Source organism: Oncorhynchus nerka, linkage group LG23 (assembly GCF_034236695.1).
Source record: "Oncorhynchus nerka isolate Pitt River linkage group LG23, Oner_Uvic_2.0, whole genome shotgun sequence".
In the NCBI taxonomy this organism is placed as follows: Eukaryota; Metazoa; Chordata; class Actinopteri; order Salmoniformes; family Salmonidae; genus Oncorhynchus; species Oncorhynchus nerka.
In genome coordinates, this window is record NC_088418.1 from 58,019,018 (window position 1) to 58,033,959 (window position 14,942).

The 14,942-nt window shown below is 44.5% G+C and overlaps 1 protein-coding gene across 11 annotated transcripts in view; it reads right to left on the minus strand.

Annotated features, from left to right (window-relative positions):
• Window positions 1-263: 263 nt before the first annotated feature.
• Window positions 264-14,942, minus strand: part of LOC115107114 (basic helix-loop-helix ARNT-like protein 2) — a 30,517-nt gene continuing 15,838 nt past the window's right edge. For 8 of the 11 annotated variants that reach the window (XM_029630520.2, XM_029630514.2, XM_029630518.2 and 5 more), the window contains 7 exons: window positions 13,548-13,654; window positions 13,133-13,280; window positions 12,411-12,463; window positions 12,203-12,314; window positions 7,329-7,413; window positions 7,094-7,199; window positions 264-1,522 (listed from right to left, as the gene is read on the minus strand). In XM_029630520.2, the coding sequence (XP_029486380.2) occupies window positions 1,350-1,522; window positions 7,094-7,199; window positions 7,329-7,413; window positions 12,203-12,314; window positions 12,411-12,463; window positions 13,133-13,280; window positions 13,548-13,654 (784 nt within the window). In that variant the 3' untranslated portion in view covers window positions 264-1,349. The remainder of the gene's footprint in view (window positions 1,523-7,093; window positions 7,200-7,328; window positions 7,414-12,202; window positions 12,315-12,410; window positions 12,464-13,132; window positions 13,281-13,547; window positions 13,655-14,942) is intronic. The other 3 variants (XM_029630515.2, XM_065008354.1, XM_065008353.1) reach the window with 2 other exon arrangements.

Here is a 14,942-nt window from a genome sequence, read left to right on the forward strand (position 1 = left end):
TAAGTATTTGGAAGATGTGCAAACTTCACACAGAAAGTAATGCTCTGTTCATAGTAAAAGCAGACACGGTATTGAGATTGGTTCTGGGACTAAAGAGGCTTTCACAATAGTTTGCTGAAGCGAGGTTGTTTGCAAGCATTGTTTTCCTTGACTGGATTGTTTCACACCTACACATTTCAAACAAACTAGGATGTGTTTGTATAAGCTCCGATGAACAGGGATGTAGTGGTAAAGAATTATAGTGAGGAAGCGCTGAACGCTGGTTGTGGTGACGGGCAGTGAGTATTTTATTTGATCATTAAAAAGTTGAAGACCAGATACTTAAAACCATTGAGGACAAAACATAATAAAGCCTGAGAGCTTATTTCCATTGTGTTCCTCTAGGATAGGCAATGCACACGCTATTGCTAAGAACGCCAACGTTGCATAATAAATGTGTAAATGCTTTTCACAAAATACAAAAGTGTTTCTGAGCGTTTAGCCTCCATCACATCCCTGCAGGTGCATCTTCAGGGTGTTCTGTTTCAGTGTAAATGAAAACATTTCAAAAGAAGCAGCTCTACTTCTGAGTGACTTCAGAAAAAGGTATGCCGCTGTCTTTACAATAGACATGGCAGCAATATTGATTCATCTACACAGAAGCCTACAACGCAAGAGCAAAAAGAGCAATATACAATTTCACTTTGTAATAACAGACAATGACAATTTGAGTGAAGACACGTTTGTAATGTTTCATTTCAAGTTATTCACACAAGTGATCAGTGTTCAGAGTTAATATACTTTGTAATTGATTAACCTATGCCTCCGTCCGCTACCTTGGAATTTGGGTTGATCACTTTCACACCTGCGGGAACCCCAAGAGTACCGAACTGGTATCGATCTGTGACCCCTCAGATATAGGCAAACTCGGGTGGTTTTAGTACACATTCAGTTACATTGAAACATTGATCAAACAAATCCCCACCAATTGAACCAGCTGTGTAAGCCACCAAAAAGTTTGCTGATCTTAGCTCAGGCTGGATTTCTCTTGCTGAAACTTAAACAGAGAGCTGTAGAAGTTCCTCAGAAGCACATAAATCTGTTTCATTGGTAGCGGAGCACATGAAAATAGTCCCTGGATGGAGTTTGTCTAACCATAAACTACAGAGTTAAGGACTGATGGAGTTGGGGGTCAATTCCATTTCAATTCTGGAAGTGAATTGAAATCCCAATTCAGGAATTGGTAGAAATCCTCTTTGAAAATGCTTAAATAAATAAATGAAGTAATGTAGATAGGAATAAATAGCATTTTTCAAATCTTGAATTGGAATCTAAATTCTTCTCCTGAATTCATAGCATTTGAATCTCTGCTAGTGAGACCAGTGCATGTTGTCAAAGTCTACTGCGTCCCCCAGGTTGGCATCAGTCTGCAGCAGGCTCATGATGACGGCCATGGCAGCCTCGTTGTTGCTCAGGATACCGAGGCCTGGTCCCACCATGCTGTCCAGGTTCATCTGGGAGCTCTCTCCTGGGGGAGAATGGGCTGTCATCAAAATCAACCAATACACAAAGTTATGTTAGTCATACAGTTGAAGATGGAAGTTTACATACACCTTAGCCAAATAAGCCAAATGGCGCCGGAGGAGATGGGGGTTTTCGCGATATTTGTAAATGATTTTGTACGTAATGTTTCTGCAACCGTATCTTACGGAAGAAAAGAGCTTCTGGATATCAGGACAGCGATCACTCACCTCAGATTAGACAAAGATTTCTTCAACAACAACAACAAGTGGGACTCACACGATATTCTCCAAACACCCCACAGGGCAGACATCCCAATTATTCGCAAAAGGAAAAGACATAGAGGACGAAGAGCCGGATGCCTCGTCCGGACCCGCAGAAGACAACTAGGAAAGCTGCCGTTACCGTCAATATTACTCGCCAATGTGCAATCATTGGACAAACTAGACGAGGTACGATCATGAATATCCTACCAACGGGACATCAAAAACTGTAATATCCTATGCTTCACGGAATCGTGGCTGAATGACGACATGGATATTCAGCTAGCGGGATACACGCTGTACCGGCAGGCCACACTACTTGCCTAGAGAGTTCTCAGCTATACTTTTCGTGGCTGTTTATTTACCACCACAGACAGATGCTGGCACTAAGACCGCACTCAGTCAGCTCTATAAGGAAATAAGCCAACAGGAAATCACTCACCCAGAGGCGGCGATCCTGGTTGCCGGAGACTTTAATGCAGGGAAACTTAAATCAGTTCTACCAAATCTCTATCAACATGTTAAATGTGCAACCAGAGGGAAAACAAATTCTAGATCACCTGTACTCCACACACAGAGACGCGTACAAAGCTCTCCCTCACCTTCCATTTGGTAAATCCGACCACAACTCTATCCTCCTGATTCCTGCTTACAAGCTAAAATTAAAAGCAGGAAGCACCAGCAGGAAGCACGGTCTATAAAAAAAATGGTCAGATGAAGCAGATGCTAAACTACAGGACTGCTTTGCTATCACAGACTGGAACATGTTCCGGGATTCTTCCGATGACATTGAGGAATACACCACATCAGTCACTGGCTTTATCAAAAAGTGCATTGAGGACGTCGTGCCCACAGTGACTGTACATACATACCCCAACCAGAAGCCATGGATTACAGGGAACATTCGTACTGAGCTAAAGGGTAGAGCTGCCGCTTTCAAGGTGCGGGACTCTAACCCGGAAGCTTACAAGAAATCCCGCTATGCTCTGCGCCGAACCATCAAACAGGCAAAGCGTCAATACAGGGCTAAGATTGAATCATACTACACCAGCTCCGACGCTCGTCGGATGTGGCAGGGCTTACAAACTATTACAGACTACAAAGTGAAGCACAGCCGCAAGCTGCCCAGTGACACGAGCCTACCAGACGAGCAAAATCACTTGTATGCTCGCTTCGAGGCAAGTAACACGGAGGCATACATGAGAGCATCAGCTGTTCCGGACGACTGTGTGATCACGCTTTCCGTAGCCGACGTGAGTAAGACCTTTAAACAGGTCAACATACACAAGGTTGCGAGGCTAGACGGATTAACAGGACATGTGCTCCGGGCATGTGCTGACCAACTGACAGGTGTCTTCACTGACATTTTCAACATGTCCCTGATTGAGTCTGTAATACCAACATGCTTCAAACAGACCACCATAGTCCCTGTGCCCAAGAACACAAAGGCAACCTGCCTAAATGACTACAGACCCGTAGCACTCACGTCCGTAGCCATGAAGTGCTTTGAAAGGCTGGTAATGGCTCACATCAACACCATTATCCCAGAAACCCTAGACCCACTCCAATTTGCATACTGCGCAAACAGATCCACAGATGATGCAATCTCTATTGCACTCCACAATGCCCTTTCCCACCTGGACAAAGGAACACCCATGTGAGAATGCTGCCCGTTGACTACAGCTCAGCGTTCAACACCATAGTGCCCTCAAAGCTCATCACCAAGCTAAGGAACCTGTGACTAAACACCTCCCTCTGCAACTGGATCCTGGACTTCCTGACAGGCCGCCCCCCAGGTGGTGATAGTAGGTAGCAACACATCTGCCACACTGATCCTCAACATTGGAGCTCCCCAGGGGTGCGTGCTCAGTCCCCTCCTGTACTCCCTGTTCACCCACGACTGCATGGCTAGGCACAACTCCAATACTATCATTAAGTTTGCTGACGACACAACAGTGATCACCGGCAACGACGAGACAGCCTATAGGGAGGTCAGAGACCTGGCCGGGTGGTGCCAGAATAACAACCTATCCCTCAACGTAACCAAGACTAAGGAGATGATTGTGGATTACAGGAAAAGGAACACCGAGCACATGCCCATTGTCATCGACAGGGCTGTAGTGGAGCAGGGTGAGAGCCTCAAATTCCTTGGTGTCAACAACAAACTAGATTGGTCCAAACACACCAAGACAGTCGTGAAGAGGGCACGACAAACTATACATTCATGTACATACTACCTAAATTGGCCCGACCAACCAGTACTCCCGCACATTGGCTAACCGGGCTATCTGCATTGTGTCCCACCCACCACGCGCCAACCCCTCTTTTTAAGCTTCTGCTACTCTCTGTTCATCATATATGCATAGTCACTTTAACGATACCTACATGTACATACTACCTCAATAAGACTGACTAACAGGTGTCTGTATATAGCCTTGCTACTCTTTCAAATGTATTTTTACTATTGTTTTATTTCTTTACTTACCTACACACACACACCTTTTTTCCCGCACCATTGGTTAGAGCCTGTAAGTAAGCATTTCACCTGTTGTATTCGGTGCACGTGACAAATAAACTTTGATTTGACTTGATTTGAATATATTTCAACTCAGTTTTTCACAATTCCTGACATTTAATCCTTGTAAATATTCCCTGTTTTAGGTCAGTTAGGATAACAACTTCATTTTAAGAATGTGAAACGTCAGTATAATAGAAGAGAGAATGATTTCTTTCAGCTTTTATTTCTTTCATCACATTCCCAGTGTGTCAGAAGTTTGCATACACTCAATTAGTATTTGGTAGCATTGCCATTAAATTGGTTAACTTTGGTCAAACGTTTCAGGTAGCCTACCACAAGCTTCCCACAATAAATTGGGTGAATTTTGGCCCATTCCGATTGACAGAGCTGGTGTAACTGAGTCAGGTTTGTAGGCCTCCTTGCTTACACACGCTTTTTCAGTTCTGCCCACACATTTTCTATAGGATTGAGGTCAGGGCTTTGTGATGACCACTCCAATACCTTGACTTTGTTGTCCTTAAGCCATTTTGCCACAACTTTGGAAGTATGCTTGGGGTCATTGTCCATTTGGAAAACCCATTTGCAACCAAGCTTTAATTTCCAGACTGATATCTTGAGATGTTGCTTCAATATATCCACATCATTTTCCTTCCTCAGGATGCCCTCTATTTTGTGAAGTGCACCAGTCCCTCCTGCAGCAAAGCACCCCCACAACATGATGCTGCCACCCCGTGTTTCACAGTTGGGGTGGTGTTCTTCGGCTTGCAAGCCTCCCCCTTTTTCCTCCAAACATAACGACAGTCATTATGGCCAAACAGTTATATTTTTGTTTCATCAGACCAGAGAACATTTCTCCAAAAAGTATGATCTTTTTCCCCATGTGCAGTTGCAAACCGTAGTCTGGCTTTTTTATGGCGATTTTGGAGCAGTGGCTTCTTCCTTGCTGAGCGGCCTTTCAGGTTATGTCGATATAGGACTCGTTTTACTGTGGATATAGATTATTTCCTCCAGCATCTTCACAAGGTCTTTTGCTGATGTTCTGGGATTGATTTGCACTTTTCGTACCAAAGTACATTCGGCTGCGTGGTCCCATGGTGTTTATACTTGCGTACTATTGTCTGTACAGATGAACGTGGTTCCTTCAGGCCTTTGGAAATTGCTCCCAAGGATGAACCAGACTTGTGGAGGTCCATCATTTTTTTCGGAGGTCTTGGCTGATTTCTTTAGATTTTCCCATGATGTCAAGCAAAGAGGCACTGAGTTTGAAGATAGGCCTTGAAATACATCCACAGGTCCACCTCCAATTGACTCAAATGATGTCAATTAGCATATAAGAAGTTTCTAAAGCCATAATTTTCTGGAATTTTCCAAGCTGTTTAAAGGCACAGTGAACTTGGTGTATGTAAACTTCTGACCCACTTTAATTGTGATACAGTGAATTATAAGTGAAATAATCCGTCTGTAAACAATTGTTGGAAAAATGACTTGTGTCATGCAATCGGAGGGCCTGTTGTCCGGACCTCTGGCAGTCTCTATGGGAGTGCCATAGGTTTCAATTCTAGGCCCGACTCTTTTCTCTGTATTCATCAATGATGTCGCTCTTGCTGCTGGTGATTCGCTGATCCACCTCTATGCAGACGACACCATTCTGTATACTTCTGGCCCTTCTTTGGACACTGTCTTAACAAACCTCCAGATGAGCTTCAATGCCATACAACACTCCTTCCATGGACTCCAACTGCTCTAAAATGCAAGCAAAACTACATGTATGCTCTTCAACCGATCACTGATCAATGTTAGACTGTAAACTCTCCTTCCAGACTCACATTAAGCATCTCCAATCCAAAATTAAATCTAGAATCAGCTTCCTATTTCGTAACAAAGCATCCTTCACTCATGCTGCCAAACATACCCTCGTAAAACTGACTATCCTACATATCCTTGACTTCGGCGATGTCATTTACAAAATAGCCTCCAACACTCTACTCAGCAAATTGGATGTAGTCTATCATAGTGCCATCCGTTTTGTCACCAAAGCCCCATATACTACCCACCACTGCGACCTGTATGTTCTCGTTGGCTGGCCCTCACTTCATATTCGTCGCCAAACCGACTGGATCCAGGTCATCTATAAGTTTTTGCTAGGTAAAGCCCGCCTTATCTCAGCTCACTGGTCACCATAGCAGCACCCACCCGTAGCACGCGCTCCAGCAAGTATTTTTCACTGGTCCTCCACAAAGCCAACTCCTCCTTTGGCTGCCTTTCCTTCCAGTTCTCTGCTGCCAATGACTGGAATGAATTGCAAAAATCACTGAAGCTAGAGTCTATATCTCCCTCACTAACTTTAAGCATCAGCTGTCAGAGCATCTTACCGATCACTGCACCTGTACACAGCCCATCTGTAAATAGCCCACCCAACTACCTCATCCCCATATTGTTATTCATTTTTTTGCTCCTTTGCACCCCAGGATCTCTACTTGCACATTCATATTCTGCACTATCACTCCAGTGTTTAATTGCTAAATTGTAATTATTATTATTTCACCACTATGGCCTATTTATTGCCTTACCTCCCTAGTATTACTACATTTGCACACAGTGTATATAGATTTTTCTATTGTGTTATTGACTGTACATTTGTTTATCCCGTGTGTAACTCTGTGTTGTTTGTGTTGCACTTCTTTGCTTTATATTGGCCAGGTCGCAGTTGTAAATGAGAACTTGTTCTCAACTGGCCTACCTGGTTAAATAAAGGCGAAATAAATGTTTTTAATAAAAAATGACATTGTATAGGATTTTGAATGGTAACTACCTGTGTCCATATGTGTGTTGCTGCCAGCGTATGTGGCCCCCTTTGAAGCAGACTCTGATCCAGACTTGCTCACTGTATCGGAGTAGGTCACCTCCTCATTTGGCATCTGCAAGAGGACAAGTGGGTACATAATAATACAGAACATCTTTGCTCTATAGATTTTTTGATACAAAGTTCCATTCAGGGCCCTAAAGACAATGTAGGATGAGAAGGGACGTTAGGTTTTGCGACTCACGTTGGCATGAGAGGAGACCATTGGAGACCTGTCCTGAGATGGACAGAAGGGACTGGAGGTTCCACTCGATGGAGAACAATTGACCCTGCACAGACACAGAGACATTGTCTATGCAACAGAGACATTTTGGCGGTGGAAGAAAGCAGAACAAATGTAACAAAATGTTCAGGAGCCAATAAAACCAAAAACGATGTAAGCTGACTGTACAAGTACCAGAAAGCTCTGTAAAAACAATGCTATTGAAAATTATTTTATTGTATTTATTTATTCATTTCACCTTTATTTAACCAGGTAAGCTAGTTGAGAACAAGTTCTCATTTGCAACTGCGACCTGGCCAAGATAAAGCATAGCAGTTCGACACATACAACAACACAGAGTTACACATGGAATGAACAAAACATACAGTCAATAATAGAGTAGAAAAAAGAAAACAAAGTCTATATACAGTGAGTGCAAATAAGGTCAAATAAGGGAGTTAAGGCAATAAATAGGCCATGGTGGCAAACTAATTACAATATGGCAATTAAACACTGGAATGGTAGATGTGCAAAAGATGGATGTGCAAGTAGAAATACTGTGGTGCAAAAGGAGCAAAATAAATAAATACAGTATGGGAATGAGGTAGATAGATGGGCTGTATACAGATGGGCTATGTACAGGTGCAGTGATCTGTGAGCTGCTCTGACAGCTGGTTCTTAAAGCTAGTGAGGGAGATGGGAATCTCCAGCTTCAGTGATTTTTGCAGTTCGTTCCAGTCAGTGGCAGCAGATAACTAGAAGGAAAGGCGACCAAAGGAGGAATTGGCTTTGGGGGTGACCAGTGAGATATACCTGCTGGAACGTGTGCTACGAGTGGGTGCTGCTATGGTGACCAGCGAGCTGAGATAGGGCGGGGCTTTACCTAGCAGAGACTTGTAGATAACCTGTAGCCAGTGGGTTTGGCGACGAGTAGGAAGCGAGGGCCAGCCAACGAGAGTGTACAAGTCACTGTGGTGGGTACTATATGGGGCTTTGGTGACAAAACGGATGACACTGTGATAGACTACATCCAGTTTGCTGAGTAGAGTGTTGGAGGCTTTTTTATAGATGACATCGCCGAAGTCAAGGATCGGTAGGATGGTCAGTTTTACGAGGGTATGTTTGGCAGCATGAGTGAAGGAAGCTTTTTGCGAAATAGGAAGCCGATTCTAGATTTCATTTTGGATTGGAGATGCTTAATGTGAGTCTGGAAGGAGAGTTTACAGTCTAGCCAGACACCTAGGTATTTGTAGTTATCCACCTATTCTAAGTCAGAGCCGTCCAGAGTAGTGATGCTGGATGGGCGGGCAGGTGCGGGCAATGATCGGTTGAATAGCATGCATTTAGTTTTATTTGCATTTAAGAGCAGTTGGAGGTGACGGAAGGAGAGTTGTATGGCATTGAAGCTCGTCTGGAGGTTAGTTAACACAGTGTCCAAAGAAGGGCCAGAAGTACACAGAATGGTGTCATCTGCGTAGAGGTGGATTAGAGTATCGCCAGCGGCAAGAGCGACATCATTGATGTATACATAGAAGAGAGTCGGCCCGAGAATTGAACCCTGTGGCACCCCCATAGAGACTGCAAGAGGTCCGGACAACAGGCCCTCCGATTTGACACACTGAGCTCTATCAGAGTGGTAGTTGGTGAACCAGGCGAGGCAATCATTTGAGAAACCAAGGCTGTTGAGTCTGCCAATAAGAATGTGGTGATTGACAGAGTCGAACGCCTTGGCCAGGTTGATGAATACAGCTGCACAGTAATGTCTCTTATCGATGGTGGTTATGATATCGTTAAGGACCTTGAGCGTGGCTGAGGTGCACCCATGACCAGCTCGGAAACCACATTGCATAGCGAAGAAGGGACGATGTGATTCAAAATGGTCAGTAATCTGTTTGTTAACTTGGCTTTCGAAGACCTTAGAGATGCAGGGTAGGATAGATATAGGTCTGTAGCAGTTTGGGTCTAGAGTGTCTTCCCCTTTGAAAAGGGGGATGACTGCGGCAGCTTTCCAATCTTTGGGAATCTCAGACGATACAAAAGAGAGGTCGAACAGGCTAGTAATAGGGATTGCAACAATTTTGGCAGATAATTCAAGAAAGAGAGGGTCCAGATTGTCTAGCCCTGCTGATTTGTAGGGGTCCAGATTTTGCAGCTGTTTCAGAACATCAGCTATCTGGATATGGGTGAAGGAGAAATGGTGGGGGCTTGGGCGGGTTGCTGTGGAGGGTGCCGGCCAGTTGACCGGGGTAGGGGTAGCCAGGTGGAAAGCATGGCCAGCCGTAGAGAAATGCTTATTGAAATTCTCAATTATAGTGGATTTGTCGGTTGTAACAGTGTTTCCTAGCCTCAGAGCAGTGGGTAGCTGGGATGAGGTGCTCTTATTCTCCATGGACTTTACCGTGTCCCAGAACTTTTTTGAGTTTGTACTGCAGGATGCAAATTTCTGTTTAAAACAGTTAGCCTTAGCTTTCCTAACTGCCTGTGTATATTGGTTCCTAACTTCCCTGAAAAGTTGCATATCACGGGGGCTATTCGATGCTAATGCAGAACGCCACAGGATGTTTTTGTGCTGGTCAAGGGCAGACAGGTCTGGAGTGAACCAAGGGCTATATCTATTCCTGGTTCTACATTTTTTGAATGGGGCATGCCTATTTAAGATGGTGAGGAAGGCACTTTTAAAGAATAACCAGGCATCCTCTACTGTCGGGATGAGGTCAATGTCCTTCCAGGATACCTCGGCCAGGTCGATTAGAAAGGCTTGCTCGCAGAAGTGTTTTAGGCAGCATTTGACAGTGATGAGGGGTGGTCGTTTGCTCGCAGACCCATTACGGATGCAGGCAATGAGGCAGTGATCGCTGAGATCTTGGTTGAAAACAGCAGATGTGTATTTGGAGGGTGAGTTAGTTATGATGATATTATGAGGGTGCCCGTGTTTACGGATTTGGGGTTATATCTGGTAGGTTCATTGATAAATTGTGTGAGATTGAGGGCATCAAGCTTAGATTGTAGGATGGCCGGGGTGTTAAGCATGTCACAGTTTAGGTCACCTAGCAGCACGAGCTCAGAAGATAGATGGGGGGCAATCAAATCACATATGATGTCGAGGGCACAGCTGGGGGCAGAGGGTGGTCTATAGCAAGCGGCAACGGTGAGAGACTTGTTTCTGGAAAGGTTCATTTTTAGAAGTAGAAGCTCAAGTAAGACAGAACTCTGCAGGTTATCTTTGCAGTAAATTGCAACACTGCCCCCTTTGGCAGTTCTATCTTGTCGGAAAATGTTATAGTTAGGAATGGAAATTTCAAGGTTTTTGGTGGTCTTCCTAAGCCAGCATTCAGACACGGCTAGGACATCCAGATTGGTGGAGTGTGCTAGGGCAGTGAATAAAACAAAACTTGGGGAGGAGGCTTCTAATGTTAACATGCTTGAAACCAAGGCTTTTACAGTTGCAGAAGTCAACAAATGAGAGAGCCTGGGGGATGGGAGTGGAGGTAGACACTGCAGGGCCTGGATTAACCTCTACATCACCGGAGGAACAGAGGAGGAGTAGAATAAGGGTACGGCTAAAGGCTAACAGAACTGGACGCCTAGTACATTCAGAACAGAGAGTAAAAGGAGAAGATTTCTGGGCAAGGTAGAATATATTCAAGGCATAATGTACAGATAAAGGTATAGTAGGATGTGAATACAGTGGGGGTAAACCTGTGCATATAGTGGTAATGAAAGAGGTATTGTCTCTAGAAATAGCATTTAAACCAGGTGATGTCACTGCGTGTGTGGGGGTGGAACTAAATTGTTAGCCGAGGCGTGTTGAGCAGTGCTAGAGGCTCTACAGTGAAATAAAACAATAGTTACAAACCAGAACAGCAATCGACACGGCATGGTGACGTTAGGGAAAGGCATGCGTAGCCGGGTGATCATACAAGTCCAATGCGTGGCTTCAAGCAGCTAGCGGCACGGGGCTAGCAGGCTAACAGAAAGGCCTTAGAGGGATGACGCGACGGAGGGAAGTCTGTTGTGCCCCCCTCGTGCAGTTACATCAGCGGACGGATCAGCAGGGCCGTGTGGTAAACCAGGCCAATTGGCAAAATATGTATAGTGGCCGAAGAAATATGTCCGAAGGGCCTCTTAAGTCAACAGTCCAATATGCTTAAGATAGCTAGCAGGCCGCAGATTAGCGGCTGTGCGTTCAGGGGTCGTTAGCTGCTATAATTCCAGGTGGGAAAAAAATATTTAAAAATCATAATAAAAATGTTTTAAAAATAAATAAAAAATAGGTTCAGAGCTTGCGGTAGGAATCCGGAGATATCGAGAAGAATAAGTCCGACTAGCTCTGGTTTGAGTAACGCTGTACAGACTGGCGAGAGTTGTCCGGGATAAAGGTAGCTGATGACCGCTAGCCCATCAAATGTATTCGATGGGCCTCGTAAGCCAACAGTCCGTTGTGCTCTAGACAGCTAGCATTCAGGGGATGTTAGCTGCGAAGGTCGGAAGGTGAGAAGGTTCAGAGCTTGCGATAGGAATCCGGGGACATGGAGAGAAAAAAATAGGTCCGGTATGCTCTGGTTGAATCGCGTTGTACAAAGGTTAGCTGATGACCGTTGGCTGGCTAGTTAGCTGGCTAGATTATGTTGGAGAGATTCCAGTAAGAGGCAAAGAAAAATACGTTAGAGAAAAAGCAGGTCCACACCACATTGGGTGAGGCGGGTTGCAGGAGAGTATTTTGAAGTAAGGGTTTCGAAAAATATAAAAAGATATGCGAAGAAAATATATATACATGGGACACGACAAGACGAAGGACAAATACGTCTGACTGCTACGCCATCTTGGATTACAATGCCATAATACATGCAACAAACCTGTTGGAGTCCAAGAGCTCATTTGCTATCTGGGTCCCTATGCTGCCAGCGTAGATCATAGTGGCCATGGCACTGGAGATGCCAGGGATAAGGATAGTACGTTTTCTCTCTTCTGTAACAGAGGGAGGGGTCAGGACAGTGAGCTGAGGTCGGTCAAAAACACCCAAACTATATCCAGAATGACCAGGACGAATATTCCTTTCCTTACCGTCCAACAGCTCGGAGCTGCTCGGCTGTTCAGTTTCTGTGTGACCAGGTCCCCTGTGTGTGGAGAGGGAACAGACGACAAATCACTGTACATCCCTTGTATGATGTCATTAGTACAACGCTGAGGACTCTCGAACAGCAGCTACATTTTGGGTCCAAAATGGGACAATTTTGACTGAAATTGTGTCTTGATTCGAAGCAGATAATTAAATTAAATGTATTTTTACTGAATATCATTATAGATTATTCAACCCACAATCTATTTTTTTTGTTATTGAATTTTACCCCTTTTTCTCCCCAATTTCGTGGTATCCAATTGTTTTAGTAGCTACTATCTTGTCTCATAGCTACAACTCCTGTCCTCTGATACACAACCCAACCAAGCCGCACTGCTTCTTAACACAGCGCGCATCCAACCCGGAAGCCAGCCGCACCAATGTGTCGGAGGAAACACCGTGCACCTGGCAACCTTGGTTAGCGCGCACTGCGCCTGGCCCGCCACAGGAGTCGCTGGTGCGCGATGAGACAAGGATATCCCTACCGGCCAAACCCTCCCTAACCCGGACGACGCTAGGCCAATTGTGCGTCGCCCCACGGACCTCCCGGTCGCGGCCGGTTACGACAGAGCCTGGGCGCGAACCCAGAGTCCCTGGTGGCACAGCAACCACTGAGCCACCCGGGAGGCCAACCCACAATCTAGACCTAATGTGAAAAGGCACTTACAAAACTCGGTTTGTTGACACAATAAACTCCACTTCTTTGGTCCAAGGGTTTATAAAACTAAACCACTGACTTTGAAGCATGACGAAGGAGCCAAGTTTTGTTTTGAACTTGTAGCAGCTGGTCTCAATCTTCTCTTTACTACGGAGAACTGTTGAGACACAAAACAGCACCTCTATCACTGAAATGTGCTTGAGTCACCCCCACCCCCAATAAAAAACAAGTAATGCACAGGGTATTATGGTGTAATTACCATTTTACCATGCGACAAAGGTAAGAACCTGGTCATTTTCTGTCACCCGAAATAAAGTGCAACCGAAATATAATTCATATCTGTTTGAGCACCCTGCACATCTGGAGAACATATGGTTCTCACCCATACGTAGATACGAAAGACAACCAAACTATTCTCCATTACCTTTCCTATGTGTCTCTGCGAGGTGTTGCAGGTCGTCCTGGTGGAAGTACTCATAACAAGACGTCCCCAGTAGTTCCTGTGGCAAGTAGCCCAGAACAGTAGTGGCTCTGAAGGACAGAGACAAGGATGCTGTTATTCTCTCTAAACATACGACAGTCCCAGGTTGATATCTCCTGTCCACTTACCAGCTCTAACTATGTACATCATTTCAGAAAGGCACAATAAATGCTAACTATAACCATCAATGTACATGATGCAGCCTTTCTGTTTCTATGGAAAAGAGTAAATGGAATGATTGTCAAACATTCGACCACGGTAAAGTGAGCTTGTTTCTTGGTCTCTGAATTGGGATCAAATGCCAAAGTAGAAGGGATTTCACTCAAAAGTAACACAAATAAAATCACTTACAGATAATATGAATTATACTGTAAACATACAGTTGAAGTCGGAAGTTACCATAGACTTAGGTTGGAGTCATTAAAACTTGTTTTTCAACCACTCCACACATTCCTTGTTAACAAACTATACTTTTGGCAAGTTGGTTAGGACATCTACTTTGTGCATGACACAAGTCATTTTTCCAACAATTGTTTACAGACAGATTATTTCACTTGTAATTCACTGTATCACAATTCCAGTGGGTCAGAAGTTTACATCCACTAAGTTGACTGTGACTTTAAACAGCTTGGAAAATTCCAGAAAATTATGTTGTGGCTTTAGAAGCTTCCGATAGGCTAATTTACATCATTTGAGTCAATTGGAGGTGTACCTGTGGATGTATTTCAAGGCCTACCTTCAAACTCAGTGCCTCTTTGCTTGACATCATGGGAAAATCAAAACAAATCAGCCAAAACCTTAGAAAAAAAAATTGTAGACCTCCACAAGTCTGGTTCATCCTTGGGAGAAATTCCCAAACGCCTGAAGGTAACACGTTCATCTGTACAAACAATAGTACGCAAATATAAACACCATGGGACCACGCAGCCGTCATACCGCTCAGGAAGGAGACGCGTTCTGTCTCCTAGAGATGAACGTAGTTTGGTACGAAAAGTGCAAATCAATCCCAGAACAGCAGCAAAAGACCTTGTGAAGATGCTAGAAGAAACAGGTACAAAAGTGACTATATCCACAGTAAAACGAGTCCTATATCGACATAACCTGAAAGGCCGCTCAGCAAGGAAGAAGCCACTGCTCCAAAACCACCATAAAAAAAGCAAGATTACGGGTTGCAACTGCACATGGGGACAAAGATCATACTTTTTGGAGAAATGTCCTCTGGTCTGATGAAACAAAAATAGAACTGCTTGGCCATAATGACCATCGTTATGTTTGGAGGAAAAGGGGGAGGCTTGCAAGCCGAAGAACACCATCCCAACCGTGAATCACGGGGGTGGC